Source organism: Schistocerca gregaria, chromosome X, assembly GCF_023897955.1.
Source record: "Schistocerca gregaria isolate iqSchGreg1 chromosome X, iqSchGreg1.2, whole genome shotgun sequence".
Lineage (NCBI taxonomy): Eukaryota > Metazoa > Arthropoda > Insecta > Orthoptera > Acrididae > Schistocerca > Schistocerca gregaria.
Window position 1 is genome coordinate 108,117,214 of NC_064931.1, and position 21,687 is coordinate 108,138,900.

At 42.2% G+C, this 21,687-nt stretch overlaps 1 protein-coding gene across 3 annotated transcripts in view; it reads left to right on the forward strand.

The window, feature by feature from the left end:
* Positions 1 to 21,687, forward strand: part of LOC126298512 (trafficking protein particle complex subunit 10) — a 147,752-nt gene that overhangs the window by 88,511 nt on the left and 37,554 nt on the right. For all 3 annotated transcript variants that reach the window (XM_049989859.1, XM_049989860.1, XM_049989861.1), the window contains 3 exons: positions 5,821 to 6,036; positions 12,408 to 12,593; positions 17,559 to 17,789. In XM_049989859.1, the coding sequence (XP_049845816.1) occupies positions 5,821 to 6,036; positions 12,408 to 12,593; positions 17,559 to 17,789 (633 nt within the window). The remainder of the gene's footprint in view (positions 1 to 5,820; positions 6,037 to 12,407; positions 12,594 to 17,558; positions 17,790 to 21,687) is intronic.

Here is a 21,687-nt window from a genome sequence, read left to right on the forward strand (position 1 = left end):
TGGGTGAAGGAAAAAGTGCCATACCGATGAAGCGCGCAAGTTACTGGCTAGTCGCAAATCCTGTGTTCCCCCGTCTGGCACCTATAGTTCTGTTCTTGTTACCCCTCCAGCCAAACAACACCTGAGTCTTCCTCTAACCGGAAAGGCTCGTAGAAGTCCACCTAAGGCAAACAATCTTCTCCTCCTCTGACTCAAAGATCCTGTTTGATGGTGTTGCCACGTGCCGAGCCGGCCTCCGTATCACCAGTGACCACCACCAACCATTTTTCAGCGTTGGACTCCATGGACTGACTGCACAAGCAAGCTGATGATTCTGTGGAGCGGGATCCTCCTGTAGTAATGACTCTACACCGGCTGTCACTTAGCAGCCCCCGAGTCGACACCCCTACATCTCTTCCTCATCATGACTGTCCTCCAATAGAACATTCACAGCCTTCGGTCCCACAAAGAGGATTTACATCTGCTTTTAGCATCACAGCATACCCTTGTACTTGGCCTTCAGGAAATAAAATTGTGCCCTCACGACCGCTTCGAGCTTTCACACTACTTACTGATTCATTTTGACCTTCCCTCTGAGGTCGGAATTCCATTTCATGGGAACATCATGTTGCTCATACGGGATGACATTCGTAGTCAACACATCTCTCTGTGACTACCCATCTTCAAGCTGTTGCAGTTCACCTTTTCCTTCCCCACGTGACTTTTTCCCTCTGTACCATTTATGTCCCTCCGTCATTTGATGTCACTAGTGCAGACTTCCTTCAGCTTATTGGGCAGCTATCTCTCCCATTTTTTGCTACTCTCTAACTTCAGTGCGCATCATCCCCTTTGGGGTTCTCCCAGGACCTGTCAGAGATAATTTCTTGGTTGACCTTCTTAACCAACTTAACCTCTTCTGCCTTAACACTGGAGCACCCACTTTCCTTTCCAACTCCTCGCACACCTACTCCCATTTGAACCTACCCTTTTGCACAGCTCAGCTTGCCCATCATCTTCAGTGGTTCGTTCTTTCTGGCACCTACTAGAGCGACCATTTCCCGTATGCTATCCATTTGCTGACTCCTACACCATCCGCGTGCACTCCAAAATGGCAGCATTACTCCTCCCTGGCAACCTTCAGAGAACAAGATTTCACCAGTTGTCATGTCCATGTGGACTATCTCACAAACATTATCCTTACTGCTGCAGAAAGTTCCATTCCATGCAGTTCCTCTTTATCACGTAGTGTTCCAGTCCCTTGGTGGACTGAGGTATGCTGCGATGCAGTTTGTGCACGGAGACATGCTCTAATCCTATGATATCAAACTGAATTCATTATAAACAGATGTGTGCAAAGTGTCATTGTGTTCTTCAGGATCGCAAAAGAGCTTGCTGGATTTCATTCACTATTTCTTTTAACAGTTCCACACCTTCCTCTGTTGTGTGGACTAACCTCCGATGGCTCTCTGGGACCAAGATCGATTCCCCAATTTCCATCCAGACGATGTTATCGTGGACCCTCTTGGTATCTCCAACACCTTGGGCCACCACTTTGCAGAAGTTTTGAGCTTTTTCCACTATCATCCTGCCTTCCTCCATCAAAAACTAGTGAAGGAGGCTCAGATGATACCCTTCTCTTCTCCTAATCACGAGTTCTACAATGCCGCCTTTACTATGAGGGAGCTAGATCATGCTCTGTTTGTCCTGATCCTCCGTCCCAGACTGAGCGAGGTAGCGCAGTGGTTAGCACACTGGACACACATTCGGGAGGACATCGGTTTAATCCTGCGCCCAGCCATCCTGATTCAGGTTTTCCGTGATTCCCCTAAATTGCTTCATGCAAGTGCCAGGATGGTTCCTCTTTACAGGGCATAGCAACTTACTTCCCCATCCTTCCATAATCCAATGAGACCGATGACCTCACTGTTTGGTCTCTTCTCAAATCTACCCACCCACCCTCCACCCCAGGGCCAGACACCATCCACATTCAAATGTTGCAGCATCTTTCTCTTGTGGGCAAGCACTTTCTGCTTAACTCATACAGCTGCATTTGGGCAAAGGGCACATTTCCTGGATGCTGCCATGAAGCCACCATCATACCCGTACGTAAGCCTGGTAAGGACAGAAACCTTCCTTCTAGCTACTAGCCTCACAATTTACTGATTAATGTACAGTGTGGATTTAGAGTGCGGCATTCTGCAGTTGACCATCTCGTTACTTTGTCCACCCATGTCATGAATGGTTTTCAGTGGAAATCCCAGACTGTGGCCATATTTTTCGATTTGGGGAAGGCCTATGACACCTGCTGCAGAACTAGCATCCTTCGTACTCTTTACACATGGGGCTTCCGTGGGCGCCTGCCCTGTTTCCTGCAGGCATTTTTAAAAGATTGAGTTTCCAAGGTGTGTGTGGGTTCTGCCTTGTTGGACATACTTACCCAGGAAAACGGTGTACCTCAGGGTTCCATCCTGAGTATCATCCTCTTTGCTATCACCATTGACCCTGTAATGGCCTGTCTCCCAGCAGGCATCTCTGGCTCCCTTTCCGTTTACGATTTTGCCATCTATTGCAGTTCTTCATGGACCTGCCTCACTGAGCAGTGTCTTCAATGATGTCTTGATCGTCTTTACTCCTGGAGCATCGACAACGGCTTTCGCTTTTCTACTGACAAAACCGTCTGTATGAATTTCAGTGCGAAGCAAGTGGTTTCTCCCACCATCTTTACATCTTGGGCCTGTTGCCCTTCCATTCATTGAAACTACAAGATTCCTGTGGCTCATAATCGATAGGAAATGCTCTTGGTCCTACCATGTGCCTTACCTGGCAGCCCGTTGTATGCGGTTGCTCAATGTCCTACATGTCCTCAATGGTACTTCCTGGGGTGCCAATTGAACCACCCTCCTTCATTTGTACTGGTCCCTTGTGTCGGTTCCAAACTCGACTACAGGTGCTTTGCTTATGCATCTGCACACCCATACCTCTTATGCCGTCTCAACATAATCCACCATCATCACATCCGTTCGGTGATGGGCACCTTTTACACTAAACCGGTTGAGAGTCTGTATGCTGAAGCAGATGAACTACCACTGTCCTAATGGCGTGAATTTCTCCTCAGCAGGTATGCATGCCGTTTGTCTGCTGTGCGTGGCCACTCATCCTATGCCTAGTCCTTTGATGATTACTTTGTTTGTCAGTACGGGGTATGTCCCTCTTCTCTGTTACCTCCTGTTTCTGCACTTGCTATGGTGGCTTAACATCACACTACCTGCAATTTTTTACTGGATGTGAACCCTTCACCACTTTGGCTTTGTGAAGCAGCCCATGTTAACCTTGGCCTTTATTCGCTCAAGCCTCAGTCTATCGCCTTCAGTTTCACGACCTTTGCATGGAACTTTGCGATAGTACTTTTGTATACACTGAATGGCTCTCGGACTGACCGTGGAGCCAGGTGTGCCTTAGTCATTGACTCCCGTGTCTTTCGATATCGGTTTCTGGCACACTCCTCAGTATTTACAAGCGAGCTCTTCACCCTGTATCAGGCCACGGAGTACATCCGGTGACACAGCCTTTTCAATTGTGTCCTCTGCTCAGATTCACTCAGCGCCCTTCAAAGTCTATGTGCGCTGTACACCGCCCATCCCTTAGTACAGCGGGTCCAGGAAAACTGCTGTCACTTGCTCACTCTTGGTGGAGCCGGTCTGATGTTTCTGGTCTCGTCGGTCTGGCAGGAAACGAGGCTGCTGCCAAGGCTGCAGTCCTTGTACGTCAGCCTGCGAGCACCTATATTCCCTCTTTTGATCTCTGTGTTACTGTCTGTCAGGAATTGGTGTCCGTTTGGCATCGCCAATGGTCCTTCCTTCACGGGAAAAAGCTCTGGCTTATTAAGCCTCTCCCAGCAGCTTGGATGACCACCCCTCGGCCCTCCTACCGGGAGGAGGTCATTTTAACTAGGCTGCATATTGGCCACTGCCTTTTTAGCCATCGTCATTTGCTAAGTGGAGCTACCCCACCACCTTTTACACATTGCGCCCAAATTTTAAATGTATGCCGCTTCCTGATGAAATGCCCATTTTTTAACTATTTACGTTCCTGCTTGGGTTTGCTGTGTGGTTTATCGGCCATTTTAGCAAATGAAGCACGAGCTGTCGACCGCATTTTACTTTTTATCCACCAAAGCAAAATGGTGAAGGCCATTTAATTTTTAGTTTTGGATCTACATTTCTGTATCTCCACTTCTGTATGGTGTCTTTTTTTTTTAACCCTTTTTTTCCACGTGCTGTATCTCCACTTAGCCCTGGTTTTAGCTGTCTTCTATTGTGTCAGTTGGGACTGGCGTATAGTAGTTTTTTTAACTCCTCTCTGTCTTCGTGTTCTATAGTTTTGACTTGGTCGCGTATGATCCCAGTTGTTTTTTGCACCCTAAAGTAGAACAAAACCAAAGCCCTGTCTTATCACATCCTCCCCATTCCTGTTTCGTACACTCTTTGACACAGTCTACCAATGCACCTGCCCATCTTTCCTGCTCCTCTCCTTTTGTGCTCAGTTCTCCCGACCTCCGTGCCTCACAACCTCCTGACACAGTACCTGTTGGCTTTCTAGTTCCTGCACACTCCACCAGACAGTGCTCCTCTCCTTCCGCACGCCTACAGTGTTATCCCTTCCCCTTCACCCCCCCCCCCCCCCCCCCAGATTGCTGCTGCCATTCCATGTCATAGCTACATTCTAGCCTCAGCCGCCGGAGTTGGTGGGTTTCCTTTTTTCCAGCAAAGGGTGTGGCCAAAAGCTTTTAATGGTTCCTGTCTGCAACTTACTGTGCTATATTTATGATAAGTAGCAATCTGTCTTTTCTTAAATTATTGAGTTTTTAATGTTTGCGTCATTTGGCAATCCATATGTTACAATAACTATTATGACTTGAGTGGAAGCTATTTTAAGTCATAAATGTCACTTTCTAGCTAAGGCAATTTTTTCAAGTGTAGTTAGTTACGTAGTCACAGATTATATTCTAATTATGTGCGGACTGGTGGAGCTATATTTCTAGTTATTTTATGCCCAAAATGTAATAAAGACTTTCCTTCCCACTTTTCCTGGCTTTCACCACATTCTGCAGACACATTTGATGCCTTGGCACACTGTTTGTTCTGGATTTGGTTTCTCAATTTTGAGTTTTTAATGTGTACTAATAACATACAGTACATTATGTTTGACACACTGATTCAAATTGCTGTATCTTTGCTGCAACTGTTTCCCACATGGATAGTAGTGACAATTGGTGTCCAATAATGAAAGCAAGCACATTTAGTGTCCTTTAATGTAGCATTAGTTATGAAGATGACTTACTGCATGCAGTAAGCTTTCTGCCATTAATTCTGATGCTTATATATTCGTCCCCTCTTCCTGATCAGCTTTATCTGCTATTTTACAATGGGATGGTTCTACAACACATTGACAGCTCTATGTACAATTTTAGGCGGCTCATTACGAAATATTATTTTTGTACATCAGTAAGCCGAACTTACGCATTCTGTATCTTTGATCTGTTCCTTTGTAGACTGTGCCTTCGAAAGCCCGTAAGGCTGAAATTGGCCAATTGTGCAAGATGTAATTAAATGGACACTTGTCAAAAGCACCCGAGGTGGAAAACTTCAAAATGTCTTTTAACTAAATACTCTGTTTTGGAATCTGAGAAGCCTTGTGTTCTCAAAAATTAGAGAGAAAATACCATTATATGCATGGTACAGACTGACATTTTTTGGTTGATAAATATTGTACAAAATGCATGTACAGGCACAGTTTTTCAATTTTTAATGAATAATATATGTCTTCTGTTTCTCTTTCAAGGCACAACAAAAGGGAATTTATCAGCTTGGTCAGTTGTCTTTAATGGTGGAAGGAAAACTGGAGTTTCTGTCACCTATTATATTACCTCGCTTAAGCTTTAGAGTAGTAAGGGAACCTTCATCAGTTAGTCTTAACAAAGGTGAAAAGGATCTGCTCGCAGGACTGGAACAAGAGATGGTACTCACAGTTTCGTCAGGAAGCTTTTCCGTTGATGAGGTGAGAAAGTAACTTTTTATGTACTGATACTTCCTAATATAAGGTATTTGTAAATGTATAACATGAGCATGATAGAATTTTCCTCTAAATCCCAGCTACTCTAAAATAAGTACCAGAACTTTTTTTGCCAGAGTAACCACTGGAAGCCAAATTTCTTTGTAACTAAATTTTTCTGATGTAAATGATACTCTAAAAATATAACAAAATAAATCTTTCCCTTGAGGTATTTCGATTGGTATTTAAGGTGTTTAGATTGTTCGAAGTAAAGAAGAGGATATACATATGTTTCTCTCAGGCCGGACTGTGGTAGTATCAGTATGTGCAGGTGGAAGAAATGTTGTGTTCTGTACTAAGACATTACAAGGTTACAATTTCAACAAAATGGAGACCCTCATTAGTGAAAGAATTGAGGAAGATGTAGCCATGTCAGTCAGTGAAGAATTTTGTTATTCAACTCTTGTCCTTAACATTGACTTACAAGTATTGGTAATTGTGTACCTATAGAAGGCTAGTGGTGTACTTAATCTAAAAGCCCAAGGTTATATATATGCATCCGTATCCTGTAAGTATTATCTTTCATGAACATTCTCCAACAACTTTGTCTGAAGGACTGGAATGTGCAGTACATGTTACAACAATCAACAGCCATTATCATTCATTCCAAAGGCAGTTCATGAGTAATTAATAGTTTATAGGACCTCCTTTGGAATTTTTAGGGGGCTTAATCTTTGAGAACGGTTTTCCGCTATGTTCTGATACGCTGAAACATTATTAACAGTGTTTTTGGATGTATGGGTGAATGGCGCTCTGGCATGCATCTAATACTTCGGTTGAAAAGTTACTGGTTTTGGAAGTGAAAGAGAGAGAGAGAGAGGGGGGGGGGGGGGGGTTTACTACATGATATTCTGATGATCATCACACTATGAAACCTCATTACGCTCCTCCAGTCACCAATGCTGCTGCTGCTGCTGCTGCTGCTGCTGCTGCAGACTCCATAAAATCATGTTACAAAATATTAGAGCAAGGGGAAAATTTCTCCACCTAGCACAGATGGCATTGATATCAGTGTAATTTTGTTACTTTTTTATTTATACATCTCATGAAATTTCAGTAGTCAAATGTCAACATGATTTGCAAAATAATGTGGTTTTCATACGGTTTTATGACGTAGTCATGTTGTGTGTTTCATTGAACTTGATAAACTGAGAGAGAATGCTGTCATAAAGTGTCTTACTTCGTAAAGTTTGTTGTTCATTTCGGTCATTCAAAGATGGTGAACGTTTATAAGGAGTTTGCTGCAACATTAGCATCACTTAAGATATGGACAGCTGAATTCAAACATGTGCATATATTCTTGTACTTGATTGCTGTGAAGGCAATCCCAAAATTGATAAAAACACTGATAAAACAGGCTATATGGTGTTGTGGACTCAATAGTTAACTGTGTATGAAACAGATAATACCTTATTACTTTATACATTAACAAAAAGGGGGGGGTGCAGTGTTCATTTCAGATAATAGAGTAACTAACCTTCGTGTCATAGGGGAACCACAATAATTGAACGCTGGCTGAAAACGAGTGTAAAAGATAATCCTCTTCCTTTTCCTGGGCTTATCCAATGAACTTCTTGTCTCCCTTCCTTTCCTTCTCTTCCAGCAGGCCATTGTGTTTGCTCCCTAAGGTGCTTTGGTGCTTGTGAAAATGACAGACTTCAAGTGTGACTTGTTGGAATATCTGTCCTTCTCATCAGATTTCTCCCCCTATTATTTCCACCTGTTCCAACTTTAAAAGAAATTTGTTGCAGAACCAATAACCTCGCTGTTTGATCCCCTCCTCGCAAATCAACCAAACAAATTTGTTGGTGTAAAACGTTTAGCTTACAGTGAAGAGGTTATGGTAACATAGACGGACAACCAGCATTAGTGTCATAAACATTATATTGTTGTTGTTGTTAATATTCATATCACTTATTATTAGAGGATCAATTAATAACAACATTTTGCTGTAACTCTGTTACTTTTGGCAAGCCTCTCTCTTCAGGGCATCTTCCTTGTGTTCACCATGATGCTCTGTTATTTTGTTCATCTACATCTATATTTATACTCTGGAAGCCACCCAACAGTGTGTGGCGGAGGGCGCTTTATGTGCCACTGTCATTACCTAACTTTCCTGTTCCAGTTGCATATGGTTTGCGGGAAGAACGACTGCCGGAAAGGCTCCATGTGCGCTCGAATCTCTCTAATTTTACATTCGTCATCTCCTCAGGAGGTATAAATAGGGGGAAGCAATATATTCAATACCTCACCCAGAAACGCACCCTCTCAAAACCTGGACAGCAAGCAACACCGCAATGCAGAGCACCTCTCTTGCAGAGTCTGCCACTTGAGTTTGCTAAACATCTCCGTAACGCTATCACGCTTACCAAATAACCCTCTGACGAAACGCGCCGCTCTTGTTTGGATCTTCTCTATCTCCTCCGTCAACCGATCTAGTACAGATCCCACACTGATGAGCAATACTCAAGTATAGGTCGAACGAGTGTTTTGTGAGCCACCTCCTTTGTTGATGGACTACATTTTCTAAGGACTCTCCCAATGAATCTCAACCTGGCACCCGCCTTACCAGCAATTAAATTTATATGATCATTCCACTTCAAATCATTCCGTATGCATACTCCCAGATATTTTACAGACGTAACTGCTACCAGTGTTTGTTTCACCATCATATAATCATACAATAAAGGATCCTTCTTTCTATGTATTCTCAATACATTACGTTTGTATATGTTAAGGGTCAGTTGCCACTACCTGCACCAAGTGCCTATCCACTTGCTTCTGTTTGTCTGAGAGGTTTTGGCTGTGTTTAAATTTGCTTTTAAGCTGTCTTTGCATTCGCAGTAGTTTCCTAACTTTGTTGTCGAACCACGGTGGGTTGTTCCGAGCCCTCAAAGTTTTACTTGGCACATACCTGTCTAAAACGCATTCTACGATTGCCTTGAACTTTTTCCATAAACACTCAACATTGTCAGTGTCAGAACAGAAATTTTAGTTTTGATCTGTTAGGTAGTCTGAAATCTGCCTCCTATTACTCTTGCTAAACAGATAAACCTTCTCCCTTTTTTTATATTCCTATTTACTTCCGTATTCAGGGATGCTGCAACGGCCTTACGATCACTGATTCCCTGTTCTGTGCTTACAGAGTCAAAAAGTTTGGGTCTGTTTGTGATCAGTAGGTCCAAGATGTTATCTCCACGAGTTTGTTCTCTGTTTAATTGCTTGAGGTAATTTTTGGATAATGTCACTCAATGCTCTGTCCCTACCACCTGTCCTAAACATCTGAGTGTTCCAGTCTATATCTGGTAAATTGAAATCTCTATCTAAGACTATAACATGCTGAGAAAATTTATGTGAAATGTATTCCAGATTTTCTCTCAGTTGTTCTGCCACTGCTGCAGAGTCGGGAGGTAGGTAAAAGGAGCCAATTATTAACCTATCTCGGTTATTGAGTATAACCTCCACCCATAATAATTCACAGGAACTATCCACTTCTACTTCACTACAGGATAAACTACTACTAACAGCAACAAACACGCCACCACCGGTTGCATGCAATCTATCCTTTCTAAACAACGTCTGTGCCTTTGTAAAAATTTCGGCTGAATTTATCTCTGGCTTCAGCCAGCTTTTCGTACCTATAACGATTTCAGCTTCGGTGCTTTCTATCAGCACCTGAAGTTCCGGTACTTTACCAACGCAGCTTCAACAGTTTACAATTACAATAGCGATTGCTGCTTGGTCCCCGCATGTCCTGACTTTGTCCCGCACCCTTTGAGGCTGTTGCTCTTTCTGCACATGCCCGAGGCCATCTAACCTAAAGAACCGCTCAGTCCACGCCACACAACCCCTGCTACCCTTGTAGCCGCCTGCTGTGTGTAGTGGACTCTTGACCTATTCAGCGGAATAGGAAACCCCACCACCCTATGGCGCAAGTCGAGGAATCTGCAGCTTACACGGTCTCAGAACCATCTCAGCCTCTGATTCAGACGCTCCACTTGGCTCTGTACCAAAGGCTCGCAGTCAGTCCTGTAGACGATGCTGCAGATGGTGAGCTCTGCTTTTATCCCGCTAGCGAGACTGGCAGTCTTCATCAAATCAGATAGCCGCCGGAAGGCAGAGAGGATTTCCTTTGATCCATAGCGACACACATCATTGGTGGCGACATGAGTGACTACCTGCAGATGGGTGCACCCTGTACCCTTCATGGCATCCGGAAGGACCCTTTCCACATCTAGAATGACTCCCCCCTGGTATGCACACGGAGTGCAAATTGGTTTTCTTCCCCTCCCTTGCAGCCATATCCCCAAGGGGCCCTATTACACGCCTGACGTTGGAGCTCCCAACTACCCGTAAGCCCACCACCCTCTGCGACCGCTCAGATCTTGCAAACTGAGGGGCAACCTCTTGAACAGGACAAGCAGCCATGTCCGGTCGAAGATCAATATCAGCTGGAAGCAGAGCTTGAAACTGATTCATCAGACAAACTGGAGAGGCCTTCCGGTCAGCCCTCTGGAATGTCTTTGGCCCCCTGCCACACCTCGAGACCACCTCCTACTCTACCACGGGTGAGGGGTCATCCTCAATGTTGGCAGTATCCCGGGCAGCCACAGCCGTAGTCCGATCGGGGGATGCATGGGATGACCTGGCCGTCCCCAACAAACCCCCGTCCGGACCTCCACATTGATGCCCATTGGCAAGAGCCTCAAACTGTGTGACCGAAGCCAACACTACCTGAAGCTGGGAGCAAAGGTATGCTAACTCAGCCCTCATGCGAACACAGCAGTCTCAGTCCCTATCCATGCTCAATACTGTTGTGCAAAGAACGTCTGAACTAATCTACAGAGAGCACAAACAATTCAACACAAAATTTAAACAGTTATTAAAATACAAGACTGCCTAGTAAATGCAGTAATGCTGCTACTTGCCCACTGCTGACACACTGCTCAGCGGCAGAAGGCTAACTGTACTGTCAGTAACATACAAAGATTATTTGAAAGAAATAAACAAATGACAGACGACTACGTGACTTTACACGTCACATATATTAAAATACAAATCTGCCCATGCTAATTACGAAACTACACAATGATTTGACAGATTTAACTAAACAAGTGCGCTAAGAACACTCAAGCAAATTTTCAACTTGACTACTACACTTACATGAATGCTAAATAAGCCACTTCCTGCTGCTTGCGCACTGCTGACACACTGCTTGGCGGCAGAAGGTAGTCATTCCAAGAGCGTCATGCTCTGCTGCGCTTACATCTGCCAGATGGTTTTCATTCAGAAATTTTCTTTGGCCACTCATGAGATGGCATTCTCAACAAATTCTCACATCACTTTAATGGTTCTCTTTCAATTATTTCCATCACTTGTCTCAATCGCCCTTATCACAGCTCTTACTTCATCATTAGTTTTTTTTTTTTTTTCTCGGTTCTTGATATTCTGGTACTCCTTCGAAAATAATCTGTTTCCACAGCTAATATTCATCTTCTGAGGTCAGAATTTATAATTCACAGTTCTGAACCATAGCATAGGACAGATTCAACCATTAGTCTAACCACTCTTTTCTTGTCCCCCCACAAAGAATTCATACACCCTGTTACTTCTCTGCTTCATTGTATTCTGCATTTTACTTCTTATTGCCCAATCCATTTATCAGGAAAAACATTGGAAAGAGTAGATTGACCTGACCTGTGATTAAATAAAATGCAGTTACATTTTTTGCAAAATAAACATTTTCTGGCTAAGGATTTCTCCTTGCCTTCGTTGAATCATTCTGAAGTAGTTAACAATTGCACCTAATATTTGGTTTATACAATATTCTTGTTTCTTGAACCTAGTTAGAGTTTATATTTTCCCCTGACATCCCCACTTAATAATAATAGTAATAAAGGCAGTATGAGATGAGCATATGCAACTTCTGTGAAGTCTCTCTTACTGAACACCAGTTTTGCTCCAGCTGACTGAAAACACCTTTTATGATAATGACACTGTGAGTCTGCTTTTACACTCTCTATAAATCATAACCTGATAGCATACAGATAACACTCAGTATGGTGTACAGACTTCTGACCACGACATCCCCCCATTTCTCTCTCTCTCTCTCTCTCTCTCTCTCTCTCTCTCTCTCTCTCTCTCTCTCAAAAGAAAATTATTACCATGGCTAACTGGCATTTGTTAAGCTGACAACAGTGAACTCCTAGCTTCTTAGTCATAGTGGCTAGATAGAGTAGCTAACAATTCATTCAAAAATAGGAACAAATGTTTCGGTGTATCACATTTCAAATACACTATTTACTTTTATTTTCCAGGGAACATGCATTCGATTAAGAACTTCAAGAGGCTTGTGTATGCAGTTAAAGGACAGCAGCGAACCTCTCTCAAATGAGGTGACTGTTTGTCTACCTGAAGCACGGCCATTTGAAACAAAGTCAATGCTCATGAAGGTATTGGCTGACATGCCTCCAGTGAAGGACAACACTGCTGTAGAGCATAAGGTAATTGCAAGGTAGGGTTGGGGGGGGGGGGGGGGGGGGGGTAGAGTGAATTCATCTTGTTTATGAAGATGAAAAAGGGCCCAGATTTTAATGACCTGAGGTAACTTGAAAATTATCACTCAAGTGACCTGAAAATATCGATAAAACAATCTAAAAATCATACAAAATGTATATAAAGTGACCTAGAGTAATGAAAACTTCATAAGAGGTTTTCTTTAAGAAATAGCCATTGTACAGCCATAAACTGCAGTGACGGCCAGCAGGCAGACATTCTCAAAACTGATGGAACATCTATTGTCATACAATATGTGCTAGTAGCTAGAAAAACTTTCAGCATATGGTGAGTCAACTGGAGCATGCACTTAAATACACTCCTGGAAATTGAAATAAGAACACCATGAATTCATTGTCCCAGGAAGGGGAAACTTTATTGACACATTCCTGGGGTCAGATACATCACATGATCACACTGACAGAACCACAGGCACATAGACACAGGCAACAGAGCATGCACAATGTCGGCACTAGTACAGTGTATATCCACCTTTCGCAGCAATGCAGGCTGCTATTCTCCCATGGAGACGATCGTAGAGATGCTGGATGTAGTCCTGTGGAACGGCTTGCCATGCCATTTCCACCTGGCGCCTCAGTTGGACCAGCGTTCGTGCTGGACGTGCAGACTGCGTGAGACGACGCTTCATCCAGTCCCAAACATGCTCAATGGGGGACAGATCCGGAGATCTTGCTGGCCAGGGTAGTTGACTTAAACCTTCTAGAGCACGTTGGGTGGCACGGGATACATGCGGACGTGCATTGTTCTGTTGGAACAGCAAGTTCCCTTGCCGGTCTAGGAATGGTGGAACGATGGGTTCGATGACGGTTTGGATGTACCGTGCACTATTCAGTGTCCCCTCGACGATCACCAGAGGTGTACGGCCAGTGTAGGAGATCGCTCCCCACACCATGATACCGGGTGTTGGCCCTGTGTGCCTCGGTCGTATGCAGTCCTGATTGTGGCGCTCACCTGCACGGGGCCAAATGCGCATACGACCATCATTGGCACCTCGGCAGAAGCGACTCTCATCGCTGAAGACGACACGTCTCCATTCGTCCCTCCATTCACGCCTGTCGCGACACCACTGGAGGCGGGCTGCACGATGTTGGGGCGTGAGCGGAAGACGGTCTAACTGTGTGCGGGACCGTAGCCCAGCTTCATGGAGACGGTTGCGAATGGTCCTCGCCGATACCCCAGGAGCAACAGTGTCCCTAATTTGCTGGGAAGTGGCGGTGCGGTCCCCTATGGCACTGCGTAGGATCCTACGGTCTTGGCGTGCATCCGTGCGTCGCTGCGGTCCGGTCCCAGGTGGACGGGCACGTGCACCTTCCGCCGACCACTGGCGACAACATCGATGTACTGTGGAGACGTCACGCCCCACGTGTTGAGCAATTCGGCGGTACGTCCACCCGGCCTCCCGCATGCCCACTATACGCCCTCGCTCAAAGTCCGTCAACTGCACATACGGTTCACGTCCACGCTGTCGCGGCATGCTACCAGTATTAAAGACTGCGATGGAGCTCCGTATGCCACGGCAAACTGGCTGACACTGACGGCGGCGGTGCACAAATGCTGCGCAGCTAGCGCCATTCGACGGCCAACACCGCGGTTCCTGGTGTGTCCGCTGTGCCGTGCATGTGATCATTGCTTGTACAGGCCTCTCGCAGTGTCCGGAGCAAGTATGGTGGGTCTGACACACCGGTGTCAATGTGTTCTTTTTTCCATTTCCAGGAGTGTATTTTCATTTAGTTTAAAAAACGAATATAAAAAACTGACACATGAAATTTCACAAATTGACATAAAGTTTGGTATATTATTGATACAAGACATTTAAATTTTTGTTTCAATACCCATACCTAGTAAAAGTTAACAGCAGTAATTGATGTGACAATGAAAATGAGTTGATAAACTGTCAGTTTATTTCCCACATGTACGAATATATTCTTGGCAAATTTTGTGTTTTTCCTAGAAGCACCTGCATCATTCGTTCTTGCCAACAATAAAAGAATGAATTATTGGGTAAAAAGTAGATATTAAATGCAAATGTGTAAAAAAACTGAAGTAAAATCTAAAAAAATGACAATCTTCAAAAAATGAATTACACCACAATACCATTATGGAAAAAGGCAACATTTCAACAGAAAATGCTATATACGCTTTCACTGATCAAATATTAAATGCTCTGAATAACCGGACATCACTCGTTGGTATTTTTTGTGATCTCTCAAAGGCCTTTGACTGTGTAAATCATGGAATTCTTTTAGATAAGCTAAATCATTATGGTTTGAGGGGGGCAGTGCACAAATTGTTTAATTCATACTTAACTGGAAGAATGCAGAAAGTTGAAATAAGTGGTTCATGTAATGTTAATACAACAGCTGATTCCTCAAACTGGGAGGCTATCAAGCACGGGGTCCCACAGGGTTCGGTCTTAGGTCCTTTACTGTTCTTGATATACGTTAATGACTTACCATTCCATATTGATGAGGATGCTAAGTTAGTTCTTTTTGCTGATGATACAAGTATAGTAATAACATCCAAAAACCAAGAACTAAGTGATGTAATGGTAAATGATGTTTTTCACAAAATTATTAAGTGGTTCTCAGCAAACGGACTCTCTTTAAATTTTGATAAAACACAGTATATACAGTTCCGTACAGTAAATGGCACAACTCCAGTAATAAATATAGACTTTGAACAGAAGTCTGTAGCTAAGGTAGAATTTTCAAAATTTTTAGGTGTGTCCATTGATGAGAGGTTAAACTGGAAGCAACACATTGATGGTCTGCTGAAACGTCTGAGTTCGGCTACGTATGCTATTAGGGTTATTGCAAATTTTGTGGTTAGAATCTCAGTAAATTAGCTTACTATGCCTACTTTCATTCACTGCTTTCGTATGGTATCATATTCTGGGGTAATTCATCGTTGAGTAGAAAAGTATTCATTGCTCAAAAACGTGTAATCAGAATAATTGCTGGAGCCCACCCACAGTCATCTTGCAGACATCTATTTAAGGATCTAGGGATCCTCACAGTAACCTCACAGTATATCTATTCACTTACGAAATTTGTTGTTAATAATCCAGCCCAGTTCAAAAGTAATATCAGTGTGCATAGCTATAACACCAGGAGAAAGGATGATCTTCACTATGCAGGGTTAAATCTGACTTTGGCACAGAAGGGGGTAAATTATGCTGCCACAAAAGTCTTTGGTCACCTACCAAACAGCATCAAAAGCCTGACAGATAGTCAACCAACATTTAAAAATAAATTAAAAGAATTTCTAGATGACAACTCCTCCTACTCATTGGCTGAATTTTTAGATATAAATTAAGGGAGGGAAAAAAACTAACTTAAGCATTAGTGTCATGCAATATTTTGTGTAATGTAATATCTTGTACAGACATCTTTCATTAACCTGACACGTTCCACATCATTACGAAGTGTCGTATTCATGATCTATGGAACAAGTATTAATCTAATCTAATCTAAATTTATATCTCTATAGCCAGACTATTGGAGATTTCAGTACTTGTGACAATGCGTAGCTTATAAGGAAAGAAATCTTGATGCCAGCTATAATGAAATGGAATTAAGATATTGATGTACTGAGTGGCGAAATGACTACATGGGTATGCAGTCCCATTATGAAGGATAGCCAGACATGTGCGTATTGTCTCAGAAATGTTGCCTTCCTAGTGAGTACTGCTTCCACACATCTTAATAAATATCAAATAGCTATTGCTAATTGGTATTTACTTAAATATTGCACAGCAGGGTATGATGTTAACTATCCAGGTATCGATTGATGTGTCATGACGGTAATTAAGTAGTGACTGACAATTAGAGAAGTAATGATGGTTTGAATGTAAGAAGTTGAAATGATAATGACTTCGAAGTGAGTAGTCTCAGTCACTTAGCAGCCTCAAGGGACGCCTGTTTTTCCAGGCTTCATTCATGTCATGTCACAAGGTCCAGGATGTGCAGGTTTTGAATTTATTGCAGGAAACATAAAAATTAGTTGCCAGCGTTTCGTATTGCAGGTGAATGGATAGAATGCTTGCTTCTTGGTGTAACTCTGCAATCCTAATGAAGAGTGTAGAATGTGTTTCTTACTGAACTGTTAATTTAAATCCAGTTGTGTTCACTGCAGAAGCCATTCATATTATGCAAAATAAACATCAGATTTTTATGTTATCAAACAATTTATAATGGCAGGAAAACAATTTATTAATGAAGTAGGATTTTTGTTATATCAACAGAAAATAATGTAACATATTTTATATAATGGAGACCCTCCTAAGAGACATAAAGCACATTTTATCTCTCATCTTTGGGCAGATAAGTGCAGTTTCATTTTTGGAATGTGTAGCTGGAGTCAGCCAAACAAATACTGTTCATCAAGTCTTTCATATGACCCCCAGTGTTGATGGAAAAGTGTCTGTTTCACATTACAAAGAAAATTATTTTTAAAGCAAACATATCCTTGTATGTTCAGAGGATGCATTATTTTTAGCTGGCATACTGACCTCCAAATCTATGAACACGGTACACTCATTGGTCGTTGTTACTATGGACGCTGCATGCCTTTCCTGTGTGTCTAAATCACATGTGTGGGGGAAATCTTCTGCCCCTACGAGTGTGAAAACCTGCAGGCACCTGTGATAAAGAGGTTATGGAGTCTATCCACATATTATTTCCTCCCACATATATGTTGTACAGAGTGATTGTGAGGGTCAAATTGGAAAAATTCAGTCTCATACAAAGGCTTACCAATAGTTATAAAGTATAAATTAAATGTAGTTCTCAGTGTATGTATCATACTAATTACAAATGTAGTGACTTCATTTTTAGTTTGTTATTGCAGTTACAGGATTGAGAGTGTTGCTGTTATGTACCATTGTTTTATAGGTAAGCTTGCATTTACCTTGGACATCAGAAGAGAAGAATATTACTCTGCACTTTCAGCCGTCTTTCAAGACATCATGCCGTCTTTACACAGAACATGCTAACAAATTCATTCAAATTGTTGTATGTGGTCTAAACCAGCAGATGATTGAATTGAAGGATCCAGAGCTCGTAATTAAGGGGAATAAAGATCATTCATTGCTTTCCCATAATCCTACTGCTGGGCAGAAACTAGTAAGTGTTTAAAGTGATTTATAAATTTTTATGTAGTTTGATATGTTTTGTAAATACTGTTTTATTGAAATAGTTATCTTCATAGTTTCAGGCTTTCATATGTAAATGTGTTAGAAATCAGTATATCTTCTTTTGAAATACATATGTGACTATCTCCTGGAAATCATACTGCAGGACACACAATGAGGTGAAAAATATAAGCTTTTTGATTTCAGTTGTGTCGTTTGAGAGAACCTTGAACTATGATCATAAAACTTGGAGACTCCATAAACGCATTTAAAAAGTCATTCAAAGCAGACCACATGCAGACAAAATCACAGCATAGTGAAAATATGAGGATTATACGCCATCTGCTGAACAATTTTCATTCATGATCTTGCTGTAATAAAGTGTTAAATGACAACGTATTTGGCGTATTGATTGTACCTGTGCTGAATATCTAGATGGATAGCAAAGCCAGCTGGTAAGCCATCAACATATGTTACCTGTGTCCCTGAGCTGCAACTAGTTGACACAACAGGGAGAGAAAAGCTTACTCTGCAGACCTGTAAATCTCCCAAGTGATACTAAGTTCCCTGATCATCAACAACTGCTTCCCCAATGTCTCAGTGCAAGTAACGTAAAAAAATAGGCAGGGACTGTAATCCAGGATTCAGTGTGAACATGATACGTTTCGGAAGATAGAAATTCTGTTTACAGAGTAAGGTAAGTCAGTGATTAAGGCACTGGACTAAGGGTTGGGAAAATTGTGGCTCAAATCTGTATCTAGTTATCAAGTTTAAAGTTTCCCCACAGTTTTCCTAAATCACTTAAAGCAATTACTGTGACGATTCATTTGAGAAAGAACACATCTGATTCCCTTCCCTAATTCAGGCTAATTCTCTTTCAAGTCCTCATGATCAGTTGGATATTGACCTTCAATCCTCCTTCCTTCCTTCCTCCCGTGTTCCTTGCAATATTGTGTGCCTAACTGCTTGGAATTGCTTACGGTACATGGGATAAGGGGGAGAGGGTTGCAAGGGTGGTGGAAGTAATGACCACCCAGCACACAGCACATAGACTGCCACACGCACAGCACATAGACTGCCACACGCACAGCACATAGACTGCCACACGCACAGCACATAGACTGCCACACGCACAGCACATAGACTGCCACAGGGAGACAAGTAGTGTGAGGAGTGCAAGTTGTGCTTAAGTCACATAATGCCGACACTACAGGTGTGATATGTCTCTCATACAGAGCATCATTACAAATGTGAAAGTGACACAGGGAAGTCGTAAACACACATCTTAAAAAAATATTGAAATATGTTCATTTCCCCTACTTGTATCAATTGATAGGAATCTTATATTAGTGCTCAAAAGCAGCATTAAGTAACATTGTTAATTATTTTCTTCCCTTCATTCCTCATTTAGTAAACGTTAACTGAGGAGTCATAGTCCCACAGCAGGCTTGAAATTTCATCACACGTTTCAAAGCCCAGTACCACAATATGATATTCACTAACTACAGCAGAGGCTACTACAGTGCTGATCATAATATTGTTGTTGTTGGATCTGTAATGTTGACAGTGTCTGGACATTAACCATTAGCAGCCCGAAGTATTCAGACTACTGACAACTTAAACAGATTCAGAACTAGGTAACCCAGCAATCAAGAGAAATCTGTCCAATAGTACGTGGCATATCAGTGATAATTTTATTTTTATCATAATTTAAATGTCAGAGAAGCCTGAAGATACATTTCTTATATCTGAAGTGCTGTGTCATGTTCAGTGGTAAGCAAACATAAAGACATCAGTGATCTCCATAACACTCCAGACTGTGGGGGACACCCTTATTGATTCTTGAGAAATCTTGACAGGTTCAGAAGTAAAGTTGATGAACTGAGGGAATCAAGCATTAAAGGCAAATGAAAGTGATCATACTACCTCTTGGTTAAAGAGAAGTCACTACGTCAGGACTTGCGCTACCAGTACAGATACATCATCACTACCATGTGTTTTTCTAATTGGAGAGTAAAGCCTGTTCATCGTACATAAGATACTTTTAAGTAAGTATACACACCCTTGGAAGCTTCGGCAGGATTGGAAAGCAGTGTGGGCATGTAATTGTTATGTATATGGTACTTAAGTTCAGAAAAAGAAATTGTATCAGTTTATTTGCCTATGGTAATTAAACGGTGAGAATTGCCAAGGGAGTGAGAGAAGATAAATCCAGTAGCCCAAACCCATCTCGAAGGGTGGGGAAAAATGCAAAGATTAAGGAACTAGGCCATTTAGCATGTGCACTGGGCAGTGGCTGGGAACAGAAAAGAGAAACTTCTATGGTCATGGCTCCTAGAGCTCTCTGTCTCACAATTTAGGTCATCTTGTGATGTGATTTGATTGGCAAGGTGGTCTTGCTGACTAAGAGTCAACCTATTCTGACATGAGAGGGTTGGGTTGATTTCGGGAGGAGATGAAACTGCGAGGTCATCAGTCTCGTGGGATTAGAGAAGAATGGGGAAGGAAGTCAGTCATGCCCTTTGAAAGGAACCATCCTGGCATTTGCCTGAAGCAACTTACAGAAATCACAGAAAACCTAAATCAATATGGCCGGACACGGGATTGAACTGTCGTTCTCCCGAATGAAAGTCCAGTGTTCTAACCACTGGGCCACCTCACTCAGTATTTTGTCACAGGAACTGGTAGATTGTTGTCACATCAGCTAAAAGGTGTTGGGTGTAAAAGGTGCTTCTTTGTAAAATTTAAATAACAAAAATTGCTCATCTCCAGCGCATGGGGGCACTTTGTATATGTCCTCCTCTCCCTGTGAAAGGATTCAACATGGTTGAATGTGACAATCTCAATGGGGTTTAAATCTAGGGGCAACAGTATTTTAGTTTCATTTAATAATTCAAACCTACACAAGTACTATAATTGTTGCGTCACCATGCGATGACTACCGTTGTCGACACAGAACTGTGAGGGTGCGCGCACACGCAGTGTCCAGTGTCCTTACAGTGACCAGGTAACCAGGGGGGGGGGGGGGGGCACCAATAGGGTATTCGACTGTTTTCTGCAAATGATCTTACATCATTAATTGTGAAATTTTGTGCTCATAACTTGCGTTCTTTCCTATTGAATTTGATTATTAAAAAAGAGGGGAGGTGGGAGTGAAATTCCGAAAATTTTGAAACCCATTGAAATGCTCCATTTGAGTTGTGATGCCTATGATGTCACTGGCAGGTTCATTGCTCCTATTGTCGTAAAGCTCATTCACAGTGGGATCTTGGTTTGAAATTTACATTTAGGAAAATGGATAACAAATGATGTGTAGTACCACATTGTTCAAATAAATCTATGATAATGCCTGAAAAATTGTTTTTGAGTGTTCCAAAGAATGAGAAAATGCGTAAAATGTGGTTGCACTGTACTGGCAAAATGCTACGAAGTCAGTGCCCAAGTTCCCTAACTAAATTAAAAAGTCTTGCATTCACAAGTTAACATAAATTCACCTCCGATATATGCTTTGCCACTGTTGCAAAGGAAGGACAGCATCGTTCTACAAAACTAAATTCACAATGAAAATAAAGAGAATTCACTGTCATTATACGAAAAGTTACATTCATTGTTTGCTAGTGCAGTTGGTAGAGCAGTGGTCTGTAATTGTTTATAAGCAAACAATGGAAAATCCAGAATGGAATGTAACAATGCCAGAGAAGGAAAGTATTTTGTTGTGACTATCGCAACTAAGCATCTCCGCTATATGGTGAGTAGCAACTTTCCTTCTCTGGTATTGTTTATAAGTAGTTATTCATAGGTATGTGGCTCAAATCTGTACCAAAGGACTATTTTAACTTAATTTGTAAATTACTCAACAGTCCTCTCTTATGAAAAGCGAGTCACAATTA